Source organism: Anolis sagrei, chromosome Y, assembly GCF_037176765.1.
Source record: "Anolis sagrei isolate rAnoSag1 chromosome Y, rAnoSag1.mat, whole genome shotgun sequence".
NCBI classification, from domain to species: domain Eukaryota; kingdom Metazoa; phylum Chordata; class Lepidosauria; order Squamata; family Dactyloidae; genus Anolis; species Anolis sagrei.
The window spans coordinates 188,740-205,329 of record NC_090035.1 but is presented as its reverse complement, the minus strand read 5'-3'; the positions used below and the strand labels follow the sequence as shown (position 1 = coordinate 205,329).

The 16,590-nt window shown below is 46.8% G+C and overlaps 1 protein-coding gene across 1 annotated transcript in view; it reads left to right on the top strand.

The window, feature by feature from the left end:
• Positions 1-259: 259 nt before the first annotated feature.
• The window catches only part of LOC132781578 (BAR/IMD domain-containing adapter protein 2-like 1), a 79,447-nt gene continuing 63,116 nt past the window's right edge, over positions 260-16,590 (top strand). Inside the window, 1 exon segment of the mRNA XM_067461969.1 lies at positions 260-408. Within this exon segment, the coding sequence (XP_067318070.1) occupies positions 358-408 (51 nt within the window). The 5' untranslated portion in view covers positions 260-357.

Genomic DNA, 16,590 nt, shown 5'->3' with positions numbered 1-16,590 from the left:
GGGGAAGATCTGTACCTCTAAGAGAAAGGAAACTTTGAAACCATCAAGTTCCTGTACCTCAATAAACTTGTGACAGTAAACTTGAGGGTGTGAGAGGGCCCCGAAAGGATCTCTCTCTTTCTCTGTCTGTCTGTCTGTCTGTCTACCTGTCTGCTGGCGGTGGGGCGTGGCGGGGAAGGGCCCCAGGAAGCCCCACCTGTGTGTGTCCTCCCTCCTTGTCCGGGCTTGGCCCCGCCCCGCTGCCGGGCAGTCCCAGGGAGAAGCCGCCCGAGCAGGAAGCTCTCTCCCTGGCTGGCTTCCTTCCTTCGAGGAGAGAAAGAGAGAAGGAAGGAGAGAAGGGAGGAGAGGAAGGCAGCGATGTCGCGCGACGCCGAAGAAGTCAACAAGCTCACCGAGAACACCTACAAAGTGAGTGAGTCAGGGAAGGAAGGAAGGAAGGAGAGAAGGAGAGGGAAGGAGGAAGTTGGAGGAAGGAAGCAGGGAGACCAGGAGGGAGAGAGAAAGTTTGGAGGTCGGCCGGGAGAAGCAGGAAGCAAAGAGGAGGAGGAGGAGGAGGAGGAGGAGGAGGAGGAGGAGGAAGGGGGTCAGGATACATTGTAACACCACCACACATCCCCAGGAAGAAGAAGCAGGGAAGTCTGACTGTAAGGAGAGCCGTTCAGCAGTGGAACTCTCTGCCCCGGAGGGAGTGTGGTGGAGGCTCCTTCCTTCTTTGGAAGCTTTGAAACAGAGGCTGGATGGCCATCTGTCAGGGGTGCTTTGAATGCAATATTCCTGCTTCTTGGCAGAATGGGGTTGGACTGGATGATGGCCCAGGAGGTCTCTTCCAACTCTAGGATTCTGGGATCTCAGAACTTCCTGACTGTGAGAGCTGTTCAGCAGTGGAACTCCCTGCCTTCCCCGGAGGGAGTGTGGTGGAGGCTCCTTCTTTGGAAGCTTTGAAACAGAGACTGGGTGGCCATCTGTCGGGGGTGATTTGAATGCAATATTCCTGCTTCTTGGCAGAAGGGGGTTGAACTGTTCCAACTCTTTGATTCTATGAGGAGGTGGTGGTGGTGGTTGTTTTGCTTCTCAAAGGGTTAGCAGAAGGGAGGCTGGATGGCCATCTGTCAGGGGTGATTTGAATGTAATATTCCTGCTTCTTGGCAGAATGGGGTTGGACTGGATGATGGCCCATGAGGTCTCTTCCAACTCTAGGATGAACTTCCTGACTGTGAGAGCTGTTCAGCAGTGGAACTCTCTGCCCCGGAGGGAGTGTGGTGGAGGCTCCTTCTTTGGAGGCTTTGAAACAGAGGCTGGGTGGCCATCTGTCGGGGGTGATTTGAATGCAATATTCCTGCTTCTTGGCAGAAGGGGGTTGAACTTTTCCAACTCTTTGATTCTAGGATTCTATGAGGAGGAGGGGGAGGAGGTGGTGGTGGTTGTTTTGCTTCTCAAAGGGTTAGCAGAAGGGAGGCTGGATGGCCATCTGTCAGGGGTGATTTGAATGCCATATTCCTGCTTCTTGGCAGAATGGGGTTGGGCTGGAGGATGGCCCAGGAGGTCTCTTCCAACTCTTCTAGGATTCTAGGATTCTAAGTCGGGGAAAGGACACCAGACACAGGAAACAACAACAACCACACTCAGAAACATCATCATCATCATCAGAAGAGAGGGAGGAAGGAAGGAAGGAAGGAAGTTGGAGGAAGGAAGCAAGCAGGGAGACCAGGAGAAAGAGAGGAGGTTGGTCTGGAGAAGCAGGAAGCAAAGAGGAGGAGGAGGAGGAAGGGGATCAGGATAGATTGTAACACAACACACACATCCCCAGGAAGAAGCAGGAAAGTCACCAGGAAGGGACAACCACAACCACAACAACAAGCACACTCAGAAACAGCATCATAATCATCATCAGAAGAAGAGAGGCAGGAAAGCTGGGGAAGAAGGGCAGGGAAATAATAATAATAATAATAATAATAATAATAAATACAGAAAAAGTATAATAATAATAATAACAGGCAGGAAAGTTGGGGAAGAAAGGCAGGAAAATAATAACAACAACAACAATAATAAATACAGAAAATATATAATAATTGATAATAATAATAATAATAATAATAATAGGCAGGAAAATTGGGGAAGAAGGGCAGGAAAATAATAATAGTAATAATAATAATAATAATAAATACAGAAAATGTATAATAACTGATAACAATAATAATAATAATAGGCAGGAAAGTTGGGGAAGAAGGATAGGATAATAATAATAATAATAATAATAATAATAATAATAATAATAATAATAACTAGAGAAGCAGGAAAGTTTGAAGGTTGGGGAAAACAGGACAGGAAAATAATAATAATAATAATAATAATAATTAGAGAAGCATGAAAGTAGGGGAAGTAGGATTGGACAAGATGACTGTCCAATTCTGGGCACCACAATTCAAGAGAGATCTTGACTCTAAGCTGGAATGTGTCCAGAGGAGGGCGACTCAAATGATCAAGGGTCTGGAGAACAAGCCCTATGAGGAGCGGCTTAAGGAGCTGGGCATGTTTAGCCTGAAGAAGAGAAGGCTGAGAGGAGACATGATGAGAGCCATGTATAGATATGTGAGAGGAAGCCACAGGGAGGAGGAGGAGGGAGCAAGCTTCCTTTCCGCTTCCCTGGAGACTAGGACGCAATGGAGCCATGGCTTCAAACTACAAGAAAGGAGATTCCATCTGAACATGAGGAAGAACTTCCTGACTGTGAGAGCCGTTCAGCAGTGGAACTCTCTGCCCCGGAGGGAGTGTGGTGGAGGCTCCTTCTTTGGAAGCTTTTAAGCAGAGGCTGGGTGGCCATCTGTCAGGGGTGATTTGAATGCAACATTACTGCTTCTTGGCAGAATGGGGTTGGACTGGATGATGGCCCAGGAGGTCTCTTCCAACTCTTCTGGGATTACTAGGTTCTTGTGGGTTTTTTCGGGCTATAGAGCCATGTTCTAGAGGCATTTCTCCTGACGTTTCGCCTGCATCTATGGCAAGCATCCTCAGAGGTAGAGGTAGAGGTAGAGGGAATCTTCTGGGATTCTAGGATTCTATGATTTTATGAAATTCTAATAATAGGTTTGAGTCTCCTTTGGATAATATAGATATGTAGCTGCTTTGAGTCTCCTTCAGGAGAGATAAAGTGGATTATGAACAAATATAATAATAATATATTATAAATATATAATAATAATATGTATGTGTGTATATAGAGCCCTCAGTGGCGCAGTGGGTTAAAGTGCTTAACTTGTTGACTGAAAGGTCGCAGGTTCGATTCCGGGGAGCGGGGTGAGCTTCTGCTGTCAGCCCCAGCTCCTGCCACCCTAGCAGTTCGAAAACATGCAAATGCGAGTAGATCAATAGGTACCGCTCCAGCAGCACTTTCTAACCTGTACCCATCACTGGCCCTGGTTTTTATTGCGTAATGATGTAATGTTTTGTTATTGCTTATGTTTTTAATTTGCTTTGAATTGTATTGTTATTGTTATTGCTGTTGTTGTGTTGAGACCGGCTCTTTGGCTTCGAAATGGAGATGAGCACCAGAGTCGGACATGACTGGACTTACGGTTGCCGGACGTTTCCGCTCGGCCACCTTGTCAGGCCGGAGATTCCCGGCTGTTTCCCCGAAGAATCTTGTGCTTGGAGTGCTCTGTCTTAATTACGGAAAGAGCCGCCCGGGTTTCGGTTTCCACCCTTGCAAACGGGCTCCACGCCTCCCCTCCGCTGTGCAGGCAAGTGCGTGTTCTGTTTACGCTGCACGTGAAGGCATTTGCAAGCCCAGTTTGCCCCTTGGCAACGTTGTTGTCTGCGCAATCTAAGATAAGTCGCATTTCTGCAAGCTACTTGGCACGGATCAGGTGCTGTTGTTGTTGTAGTTGTTGTTGGCTTGCAATGCTAGGAGACGGTGTTCAATTGAGGTTTAGTTTAGTTACCACCAGGTTGGAGGCAATGGGATCGGGCGTAGGACCAGTATTGAAAAACCCTCTAAAATTGCAACAGCACAACAACAGAGAGGAAACAAACAAGGACATCTAATCACCTCTCAACAAAAGATTGCTCCAGGCACTGTCAGGCCATTGTATGCTAATCAAGGTGGTCAGTTGAAACATTCACACCTAGCTCCAGCAGACAAGAGTCCTTTGTCCCACCCTGGACATCATTCCACAGATATATAGACCCTTTTTCCTAGTTGCAACAGACCTCACAACCTCTGAGGATGCTTGCCATAGATGCAGGCGAAACGTCAGGAGAGAATGCCTCTAGACCATGGCCATATAGCCTGGAAAAACCTACAACAACCCAGCCATAGGACTCTTCGAGTGGCATCCAAGTTCATGAGGGGTGTTGTTGTTGTTGTTGTTGGTGGTGGTGTGGTGTGCCTTCAAGTCATTTCAGATTTAGGATGACCCTAAGGATGAAGTTTAGGGCCTGGCAGGGAAATTACCTCGGAGGTAAGAAATTGTTGTTGTTGCTGTTGTTGTTGTTGTTGTAGCCTGGCCTTTGTTCCCTTTGCATTGCTCGCTGCCTTGGAGACACTATTATTATTGAAGTAGCCTGGCCTCCCCCAGTGGCTCAGTGGGTTTAACTGCTGAATTTGCTGAATGTGCTGACCGAAAGGTCAGCGGTTAAGATCCAGGGAGAGAGGTGAGCTCCTGCTGTTAGCCCCAGCTTCTGCCAACCTAGCAGTTCAGACACTATTATTATTATTATTGAAATAGCCTGACCTCCCCCGGTGGCACAGTGGGTCAAACTGCTGAACTTGCTGACCAAAAGGTCGGCGGTTCAGATCCAGGGAGTGAGGTGAGCTCCTGCTGTTAGCCCCAGCTTCTGCCAACCTAGCAGTTCAGACCCTATTATTATTATTATTATTGAAATAGCCTGACCTCCCCCAGTGGCACAGTGGGTCAAACTGCTGAACTTGCTGACCAAAAGGTCGGCAGTTCAGATCCAGGGAGTGAGGTGAGCTCCTGCTATTAGCCCCAGCTTCTGCCAACCTAGCAGTTCAGACACTATTATTATTATTATTATTGAAATAGCCTGACCTCCCCCGGTGGCACAGTGGGTCAAACTGCTGAACTTGCTGACCAAAAGGTCGGCAGTTCAGATCCAGGGAGTGAGGTGAGCTCCTGCTGTTAGCCCCAGCTTCTGCCAGCCTGCAGTTTGAAAACATGCAAACGTGAGTAGATCAATAGGAAGGTGATGGCGCTCCATGCAGTCGTGCACATGACCTTGGGAGGCGTCTATGGACAACGCCGGCTCTTCAGCTTAGAGATGAGCACCAGAGTCGGACGTGACTAGACTTGATGCCAGGAGGAAACCTTTCGCTTTCCCTTAGCCTGGCCTTTGCTCCCTTTGCATTGTTTTCTGCCCTGGAGATATCTTTGGCCCGGGTGGCCCTCACTGGCCTTTGATTGTTTCCAGCCTGGAGACGACAACAACAACGTCTTCTTCCTCTTCTACAAGTAGCCTGACCTTTGTTCCCTATGAATGGTTGGCTGCCTTGGAGGCATTGTTGTGGTTGTTGATGATGATGATTATTATTACTACTACTACTACTACTACTACTATCACTCCTTCCCACCCGCTACTAAGGAGGCTGTCCAGGTCCTGAACCGGTGCCTGGTCGCTGAGATGGTCTGGATGAGGGCAAGCACATTGAAGTTGAGTCCAGACAAGACAGAGGTCCTCCTGGTCAGTTGCAAGGCCGGACAGGGCATGGGGTCACAACTTGTGCTGGACGGAAGGGGTCACGCTCCCCTTGAATGCCCAGGTTCACAGCTTGGGTGTGATCTTGGATCCATCGCTGAGCCTGGAACCTCAGGTTTCAGCGGTGGCCTTATACCAGTAGTAGTAATGTTACTATCGCACTCAGGTTTCAGCGATGGCCTTCTACCAGTAGTAGTAACGTTACTATCACACTCAAGTTTCAGCGGTGGCCTTCTACCAGTAGTAGTAATGTTACTATCACACTCAGGTTTCAGCGGTGGTCTTCTACCAGTAGTAGTAACGTTACTATCACACTCAGGTTTCAGCGGTGGCCTTCTACCAGTAGTAGTAACGTTACTATCACACTCAGGTTTCAGCGGTGGCCTTCTACCAGTAGTAGTAACGTTATTATTACACTCAGGTTTCAGCGGTGGCCTTCTACCAGTAGTAGTAACGTTACTATCACACTCAGGTTTCAGCGGTGGCCTTCTACCAGTAGTAGTAACGTTATTATTACACTCAGGTTTCAGCGGTGGCCTTCTACCAGTAGTAGTAACATTACTATCACACTCAGGTTTCAGCGGTGGCCTTCTACCAGTAGTAGTAACGTTACTATCACACTCAGGTTTCAGCGGTGGCCTTCTACCAGTAGTAGTAACGTTATTATTACACTCAGGTTTCAGCGGTGGCCTTCTACCAGTAGTAGTATTGTTACTATCGCGCTCAGGTTTCAGCGATGGCCTTCTACCAGTAGTAGTAACGTTACTATCACACTCAGGTTTCAGCGGTGGCCTTCTGCCAGTAGTAGTAACATTACTATCACACTCAGGTTTCAGCGGTGGCCTTCTACCAGTAGTAGTAACGTTATTATTACACTCAGGTTTCAGCGGTGGCCTTCTACCAGTAGTAGTAACATTACTATCACACTCAGGTTTCAGCGGTGGCCTTCTACCAGTAGTAGTAACGTTACTATCACACTCAGGTTTCAGCGGTGGCCTTCTACCAGTAGTAGTAATGTTACTATCACACTCAGGTTTCACACTCAGTGCTATCACACTGTACTACAACAGGGGCGTTCGCACAATTAAAACTTGTGCGCCAGCTGCGCCTGTACCTTTGGAAGTCAGACTTGGCCACGGTGGTCCACGCTCTCGTTACACCTAGGATAGACTACTGCAACGCACTCTACATGGGGCTGCCTTTGAAGACTGTTTGGAAGCTTCAAATAGTCCAACGAGAGGCAGCCAAGTTAATAACTGGGGCGGCTAACAGGAGCTTTTGCACAATTAAAACACAATTAAAGTGACTATGTATCTAGTATTGTCATATTAATAATAATAATAATAATAATAATAATAATAATAATAATACCCCGCTGCGAAGCCGCCCCGCGCTTTCCTAATTCTCAGCCGCGCTTCTGAGGTATCTCAAGGCGATTGCTTCTTGCGCAGCTTGGATGCCTTTGGCTTGGATGCCCGGCGTTGATCTCCAACATCCACTTTGTCTGGAGCGTTGGCTGAATCAGTGCGCTGTTTGCGTTACGCATGGCAAGAACCGACTCATGTGCCTGGGTGCGAAAAACCATCCGAACATGCGAGTGAGTGCGGTGCAGAGCATGAACCTGTCCATGCCCAAATTCCTGTACGGACCTTGCAAACACACATTCAACATTGATGTAACAAGAGCTGGCGAACACATAGGACACATTTGCAAAACATTCGGCCGACTGCGCCTTTGGGGGCTTTCAGGTGCAACTTCTGATTCAGTGCGCAGTGAGTTCCGCCATTCCACAAGGAACTCGATTGTTCTACAGTCGTGTCGAGTGATCTCACCCACTCCAAAGCAGATCGCCTGTTCGCATCGTCCGTCTCTGAAGTTCGAAAATACAAAATGCAGAAGGTAATCTTATAATATTGACTGGGACAGCTAATCACCTCTCAACAAAAGATTCCCCCAGGCACTGCCAGGCCATAAAATGCTAATCAAGGTGCTCAGTTAAAACATTCCCACCTAGCTCCAACAGACAAGAGTCCTTTGTCCCACCCTGGACATCATTCCATAGATATATAAACCCTTTTTTCCTACTTCCAACAGACCTCACTCCCTCTGAGGATGCTTGCCATAGATGCAGGCGAAACGTCAGGAGAGAATGCCTCGAGAACATGGCCATATAGCCCGGAAAAAACTACAACAACCCAGTGATTCCGGCCATGAAAGCCTTCGACAATTCAAATTCAACCTTCTTCTGTTTTATGTAAACAGTGGTGGTTGTGAGAGTGGTCCAGCATCTAATCACCTCTTGACAAAAGATTACCCCAGGCACTGCCAGGTGGTCAGTTGAAACATTCCCACCTAGCTCCAACAGACAAGAGTCCTTTGTCCCACCCTGGTCATTCCACAGATATATAAACCCACTTTCCTAGTCCCAACAGACCTCACTACCTCTGAGGATGCTTGCCATAGATGCAGGCGAAACGTCAGGAGAGAATGCCTCTAGACCATGGCCATACAGCCTGAAAAAACGTACAACAACCCAGCCATAGGACTCTTCGAGTGGCATCCAAGTTCATGAGGGGTGTTGTTGTTGTTGGTAGTAGTGGTGGTGGTGGTGTGCCTTCAAGTCATTTCAGATTTAGGACGACCCTAAGGATGAAGTTTAGGGCCTGGCAGGGAAATTACCTTAGAGGGAAGAAATTGTTGTTGTTGGTGTTGTTGTTGTTGTTGTTGTTATAGTAGTAGCCTGGACTTTGTTCCCTTTGCATTGCTCACTGCCTTGGAGACACTATTATTATTGAAGTAGCCTGGTCTCCCCCAGTGGCGCAGTGGGTTTAACTGCTGAATTTGCTGAACGTGCTGACCGAAAGGTCAGCGGTTCAGATCCAGGGAGTGAGGTGAGCTCCTGCTGTTAGCCCCAGCTTCTGCCAACCTAGCAGTTCAGACACTATTATTATTATTATTATTGAAATAGCCTGACCTCCCCCGGTGGCACAGTGGGTCAAACTGCTGAACTTGCTGACCAAAAGGTCGGCGGTTCAGATCCAGGGAGTGAGGTGAGCTCCTGCTGTTAGCCCCAGCTTCTGCCAACCTAGCAGTTCAGACACTATTATTATTATTATTATTGAAATAGCCTGACCTCCCCCGGTGGCACAGTGGGTCAAACTGCTGAACTTGCTGACCAAAAGGTCGGCGGTTCAGATCCAGGGAGAGAGGTGAGCTCCTGCTGTTAGCCCCAGCTTCTGCCAACCTAGCAGTTCAGACACTATTATTATTATTATTATTATTGAAATAGCCTGACCTCCCCCGGTGGCACAGTGGGTCAAACTGCTGAACTTGCTGACCAAAAGGTCGGCGGTTCAGATCCAGGGAGTGAGGTGAGCTCCTGCTGTTAGCACCAGCTTCTGCCAACCTAGCAGTTCAGACACTATTATTATTATTATTGAAATAGCCTGACCTCCCCCGGTGGCACAGTGGGTCAAACTGCTGAACTTGCTGACCAAAAGGTCGGCGGTTCAGATCCAGGGAGTGAGGTGAGCTCCTGCTGTTAGCCCCAGCTTCTGCCAACCTAGCAGTTCAGACACTATTATTATTATTATTGAAATAGCCTGACCTCCCCCGGTGGCACAGTGGGTCAAACTGCTGAACTTGCTGACCAAAAGGTCGGCGGTTCAGATCCAGGGAGTGAGGTGAGCTCCTGCTGTTAGCCCCAGCTTCTGCCAACCTAGCAGTTCAGACACTATTATTATTATTATTATTATTGAAATAGCCTGACCTCCCCCGGTGGCACAGTGGGTCAAACTGCTGAACTTGCTGACCAAAAGGTCGGCGGTTCAGATCCAGGGAGAGAGGTGAGCTCCTGCTGTTAGCCCCAGCTTCTGCCAACCTAGCAGTTCAGACACTATTATTATTATTATTGAAATAGCCTGACCTCCCCTGGTGGCACAGTGGGTCAAACTGCTGAAATTGCTGACCAAAAGGTCGGCGGTTCAGATCCAGGGAGAGAGGTGAGCTCCTGCTGTTAGCCCCAGCTTCTGCCAACCTAGCAGTTCAGACACTATTATTATTATTATTGAAATAGCCTGACCTCCCCCGGTGGCACAGTGGGTCAAACTGCTGAACTTGCTGACCAAAAGGTCGGCGGTTCAGATCCAGGGAGTGAGGTGAGCTCCTGCTGTTAGCCCCAGCTTCTGCCAACCTAGCAGTTCAGACACTATTATTATTATTATTATTGAAATAGCCTGACCTCCCTCGGTGGCACAGTGGGTCAAACTGCTGAACTTGCTGACCAAAAGGTCGGCGGTTCAGATCCAGGGAGAGAGGTGAGCTCCTGCTGTTAGCCCCAGCTTCTGCCAACCTAGCAGTTCAGACACTATTATTATTATTATTATTGAAATAGCCTGACCTCCCCTGGTGGCACAGTGGGTCAAACTGCTGAAATTGCTGACCAAAAGGTCGGCGGTTCAGATCCAGGGAGAGAGGTGAGCTCCTGCTGTTAGCCCCAGGTTCTGCCAACCTAGCAGTTCAGACACTATTATTATTATTATTGAAATAGCCTGACCTCCCCCGGTGGCACAGTGGGTCAAACTGCTGAACTTGCTGACCAAAAGGTCGGCGGTTCAGATCCAGGGAGTGAGGTGAGCTCCTGCTGTTAGCCCCAGCTTCTGCCAACCTGCAGTTTGAAAACATGCAAATGTGAGTAGATCAATAGGAAGGTGATGGCGCTCCATGCAGTCGTGCACATGACCTTGGGAGGCGTCTATGGACAACGCCGGCTCTTCAGCTTAGAGATGAGCACCAGAGTCGGACGTGACTAGACTCGATGCCAGGAGGAAACCTTTCGCTTTCCCTTCGCCTGGCCTTTGCTCCCTTTGCATTGTTTTCTGCCCTGGAGATATCTTTAGCCCGGGTGGCCCTCGCTGGCCTTTGATTGTTTCCAGCCTGGAGACAACAACAACGTCTTCTTCTTCTTCTACAAGTAGCCTGACCTTTGTTCCCTATGAATGGTTGGCTGCCTTGGAGGCATTGTTGTGGTTGATGTTGTTGTTGTTACTACTACTACTATCACTCCTTCCTACTCGCTACTAAGGAGGCTGTCCAAGTCCAGAACCGGTGCCTGGTCGCTGAGATGGTCTGGATGAGGGCAAGCACATTGAAGTTGAGTCCAGACAAGACAGAGGTCCTCCTGGTCAGTTGCAAGGCCGGACAGGGCATGGGGTCACAACTTGTGCTGGACAGAAGGGGTCACACTCCCCTTGAAGGCCCAGGTTCACAGCTTGGGTGTGATCTTGGATCCATCGCTGAGCCTGGAACCTCAGGTTTCAGCGGTGGCCTTATACCAGTAGTAGTAATGTTACTATCGCACTCAGGTTTCAGCGATGGCCTTCTACCAGTAGTAGTAACGTTACTATCACACTCAAGTTTCAGCGGTGGCCTTCTACCAGTAGTAGTAATGTTACTATCACACTCAGGTTTCAGCGGTGGTCTTCTACCAGTAGTAGTAACGTTACTATCACACTCAGGTTTCAGCGGTGGCCTTCTGCCAGTAGTAGTAACATTACTATCACACTCAGGTTTCAGCGGTGGCCTTCTACCAGTAGTAGTAACGTTATTATTACACTCAGGTTTCAGCGGTGGCCTTCTACCAGTAGTAGTAACATTACTATCACACTCAGGTTTCAGCGGTGGCCTTCTACCAGTAGTAGTAACGTTACTATCACACTCAGGTTTCAGCGGTGGCCTTCTACCAGTAGTAGTAATGTTACTATCACACTCAGGTTTCACACTCAGTGCTATCACACTGTACTACAACAGGGGCGTTCGCACAATTAAAACTTGTGCGCCAGCTGCGCCTGTACCTTTGGAAGTCAGACTTGGCCACGGTGGTCCACGCTCTCGTTACACCTAGGATAGACTACTGCAACGCACTCTACATGGGGCTGCCTTTGAAGACTGTTTGGAAGCTTCAAATAGTCCAACGAGAGGCAGCCAAGTTAATAACTGGGGCGGCTAACAGGAGCTTTTGCACAATTAAAACACAATTAAAGTGACTATGTATCTAGTATTGTCATATTAATAATAATAATAATAATAATAATAATAATACCCCGCTGCGAAGCCGCCCCGCGCTTTCCTAATTCTCAGCCGCGCTTCTGAGGTATCTCAAGGCGATTGCTTCTTGCGCAGCTTGGATGCCTTTGGCTTGGATGCCCGGCGTTGATCTCCAACATCCACTTTGTCTGGAGCGTTGGCTGAATCAGTGCGCTGTTTGCGTTACGCATGGCAAGAACCGACTCATGTGCCTGGGTGCGAAAAACCATCCGAACATGCGAGTGAGTGCGGTGCAGAGCATGAACCTGTCCATGCCCAAATTCCTGTACGGACCTTGCAAACACACATTCAACATTGATGTAACAAGAGCTGGCGAACACATAGGACACATTTGCAAAACATTCGGCCGACTGCGCCTTTGGGGGCTTTCAGGTGCAACTTCTGATTCAGTGCGCAGTGAGTTCCGCCATTCCACAAGGAACTCGATTGTTCTACAGTCGTGTCGAGTGATCTCACCCACTCCAAAGCAGATCGCCTGTTCGCATCGTCCGTCTCTGAAGTTCGAAAATACAAAATGCAGAAGGTAATCTTATAATATTGACTGGGACAGCTAATCACCTCTCAACAAAAGATTCCCCCAGGCACTGCCAGGCCATAAAATGCTAATCAAGGTGCTCAGTTAAAACATTCCCACCTAGCTCCAACAGACAAGAGTCCTTTGTCCCACCCTGGACATCATTCCATAGATATATAAACCCTTTTTTCCTACTTCCAACAGACCTCACTCCCTCTGAGGATGCTTGCCATAGATGCAGGCGAAACGTCAGGAGAGAATGCCTCGAGAACATGGCCATATAGCCCGGAAAAAACTACAACAACCCAGTGATTCCGGCCATGAAAGCCTTCGACAATTCAAATTCAACCTTCTTCTGTTTTATGTAAACAGTGGTGGTTGTGAGAGTGGTCCAGCATCTAATCACCTCTTGACAAAAGATTACCCCAGGCACTGCCAGGTGGTCAGTTGAAACATTCACCCCTAGCTCCAACAGACAAGAGTCCTTTGTCCCACCCTGGTCATTCCACAGATATATAAACCCACTTTCCTAGTCCCAACAGACCTCACTACCTCTGAGGATGCTTGCCATAGATGCAGGCGAAACGTCAGGAGAGAATGCCTCGAGAACATGGCCATAGAGCCCGGAAAAACCTACAACAACCCAATATTGACCTTATTTTTCGTTATCAACAAACCTGTGTAAAAGCTTTCCATTCTTCTTGTAGATCCTGCCAATGCGTTTGCCGGAGGGCGAACGTTCTGCATAATTATGCGCCGCATATGATTAGCGTGCTTTTGCTTTGCCACAGGCCATAACAAGATCACCGTATGCAAAATGAAATATGAGGTGTCAACCATATGGATTCAGATCAGGATCCTCATGTGCCTCCAATTACCTAAACGACAGTCAATTACACATAAGAGTTATGTGAATGCAGGTCAAAGCGGGCCAGGGAGTGCCACCCGGGCGAAGGAGGTCTCCACACAGCAAAGAAGGCAAAGGGAACAAAGGACAGGCGGCTTCTAAAATCATAATAATAATAATAATAATAATAATAATAATAATAATAATGAAAACAATCAGCTGCAGAAAGCAACCTTATTGGGATCTGCGCGCATTGTTTGCCGATACATCACACAGTCCGAGACACTTGGGAACTGTCCGACGTGTGATCCAATACAACAGCCTGCAAAGTGTCTGCTGTGGACTCATCTTGTTGTGCTTCAAATAATAGTAGTAACAATAATAATAATATGGACTCTGCAAGGAAGTTGATGAAACAGTAGATCGCATCCTCAGCTGCTGCAAGAAGATCGCGGACAGACTCCAAGCAGAGGCACAATACCCTTGCTCAAGTGATTCAATGGACTCATCTTGTTGTGTTTCAAATAATAGTAATAGTAATAATAATAATAATAATAATAATAGTAATATGGACTCTGCAAGGAAGTAGATGAAACAGTTGATCCCATCCTCAGCTGCTGCAAGAAGATCGTGGACAGACTACAAGCAGAGGCACAACACCCTTGCTCAAGTGATTCACTGGACTCATCTTGTTGTGTTTCAAATAATAATAATAATAATAATAATAATAATAATAATAATAATAATAATATGGACTCCTCAAGGAAGCAGATGAAACAAGAGATCCCATCCTCAGCTGCTGCAAGAAGATCGCGCAGACAGACTACAAGCAGAGGCACAACATCCTTGCTCAAGTGATTCAGTGGACTCATCTTGTTGTGTTTCAAATAATAGTAATAGTAATAATATTAATAATAATAATAATATGGACTCTGCAAGGAAGTAGATGAAACAATAGATCCCATCCTCAGCTGCTGCAAGAAGAGCGCGGACAGACTACAAGCAGAGGCACAACACCCTTGCTCAAGTGATTCAGTGGACTCATCTTGTTGTGTTTCAAATAATAGTAATAATAATAATAATAATAATAATATGGACTCTGCAAGGAAGCAGATGAAACAAGAGATCCCATCCTCAGCTGCTGCAAGAAGATCGCGCAGACAGACTACAAGCAGAGGCACAACACCCTTGCTCAAGTGATTCAGTGGACTCATCTTGTTGTGTTTCAAATAATAGTAATAGTAATAATATTAATAATAATAATAATATGGACTCTGCAAGGAAGTAGATGAAACAATAGATCCCATCCTCAGCTGCTGCAAGAAGAGCGCGGACAGACTACAAGCAGAGGCACAACACCCTTGCTCAAGTGATTCAGTGGACTCATCCTGTTGTGTTTCAAATAATAATAATAATAATAATAATAATAATAATAATAATAATATGGACTCTGCAAGGAAGCAGATGAAACAATAGATCCCATCCTCAGCTGCTGCAAGAAGAGCGCGGACAGACTACAAGCAGAGGCACAACACCCTTGCTCAAGTGATTCAGTGGACTCATCCTGTTGTGTTTCAAATAATAATAATAATAATAATAATAATAATAATAATAATAATATGGACTCTGCAAGGAAGCAGATGAAACAATAGATCCCATCCTCAGCTGCTGCAAGAAGAGCGCGGACAGACTACAAGCAGAGGCACAACACCCTTGCTCAGGTGATTCACTGGAACTTGTGCCACAAACACCATCTGCCTGTGACAAAGAACTTGTGGGATCACAAGCCGGAAAAAGTTACAGAAAATGAACACGTCAAGCTACTCTGAGACTTCCGGATTCAGACAGACAGGGTTTTGGAGCACAAGACTCCTGACCTCACGATCGTGTTAAAAAACAAAGTATGGATTGTCGATGTTGCAATCCCGGGTGAGAGCAGGATTGAAGAGAAGCAACTGGAAAAGCTGACACGATACGAGGATTTAAAGATCGAACTGCAAAGACTGTGGCACAAGCCGGTCAAGGGGGTCCCAGTGGTGATCGGCACACTGGGTGCAGTGCCTCAAGACCTTGGCCTGTACTTAAAAACAATTGGCGCTGACAAGATTACCAGCTGCCAGCTGCAGAAGGCCACCTTCCTGGGATCTGCATGCTAAAGGCCACCTTACTTGGATTTGCACGCATTATTCGCCGATACATCACACAGTCCTAGACACTTGGGAAGTGTCCGACGTGGGATCCAATTCAAAAACCAGCAGAGCGATCTTGTCTGCTGTGGACTCATCTTGTTGTGCATCTAATAATAATAATAATAATAATAATAATAGTAAGAACAATTCCCTTTGAATAGTTTGCTGCCCTGGAGACATCCTTAGCCCGGGTGGTGCTCACTGGTCTGTCTGCCCGGAGGGATTAATATTATTAAATAATAATAATAATAATAACAACAACAACAACAACAATTCCCTTTGAATAGTTTGCTACCCTGGAGACATCCTTAGCCCGGGTGGTGCTCACTGGTCTGTCTGCCCGGAGGGATTAATATTATTAAATAATAATAATAATAACAGCAACAACAACAATTCCCTTTGAATAGTTTGCTACCCTGGAGACATTCCCTTTGAATAGTTTGCTGCCCTGGAGACATCCTTAGCCCGGGTGGTGCTCACTGGTCTGTCTGCCCGGAGGGATTAATATTATTAAATAATAATAATAATAATAATAACAACAATTCCCTTTGAATAGTTTGCTGCCCTGGAGACATCCTTAGCCCGGGTGGTGCTCACTGGTCTGTCTGCCCGGAGGGATTAATATTATTAAATAATAATAATAATAACAGCAACAACAACAATTCCCTTTGAATAGTTTGCTGCCCTGGAGACATCCTTAGCCCGGGTGGTGCTCACTGGTCTGCCTGCCCGGAGGGATTAATATTATTAAATAATAATAATAATAACAGCAACAACAACAATTCCCTTTGAATAGTTTGCTGCCCTGGAGACATCCTTAGCCCGGGTGGTGCTCACTGGTCTGTCTGCCCGGAGGGATTAATATTATTAAATAATAATAATAATAACAGCAACAACAACAATTCCCTTTGAATAGTTTGCTGCCCTGGAGACATCCTTAGCCCGGGTGGTGCTCACTGGTCTGCCTGCCCGGAGGGATTAATATTATTAAATAATAATAATAATAACAGCAACAACAACAATTCCCTTTGAATAGTTTGCTGCCCTGGAGACATCCTTAGCCCGGGTGGTGCTCACTGGTCTGTCTGCCCGGAGGGATTAATATTATTAAATAATAATAATAATAACAGCAACAACAACAATTCCCTTTGAATAGTTTGCTACCCTGGAGACATTCCCTTTGAATAGTTTGCTGCCCTGGAGACATCCTTAGCCCGGGTGGT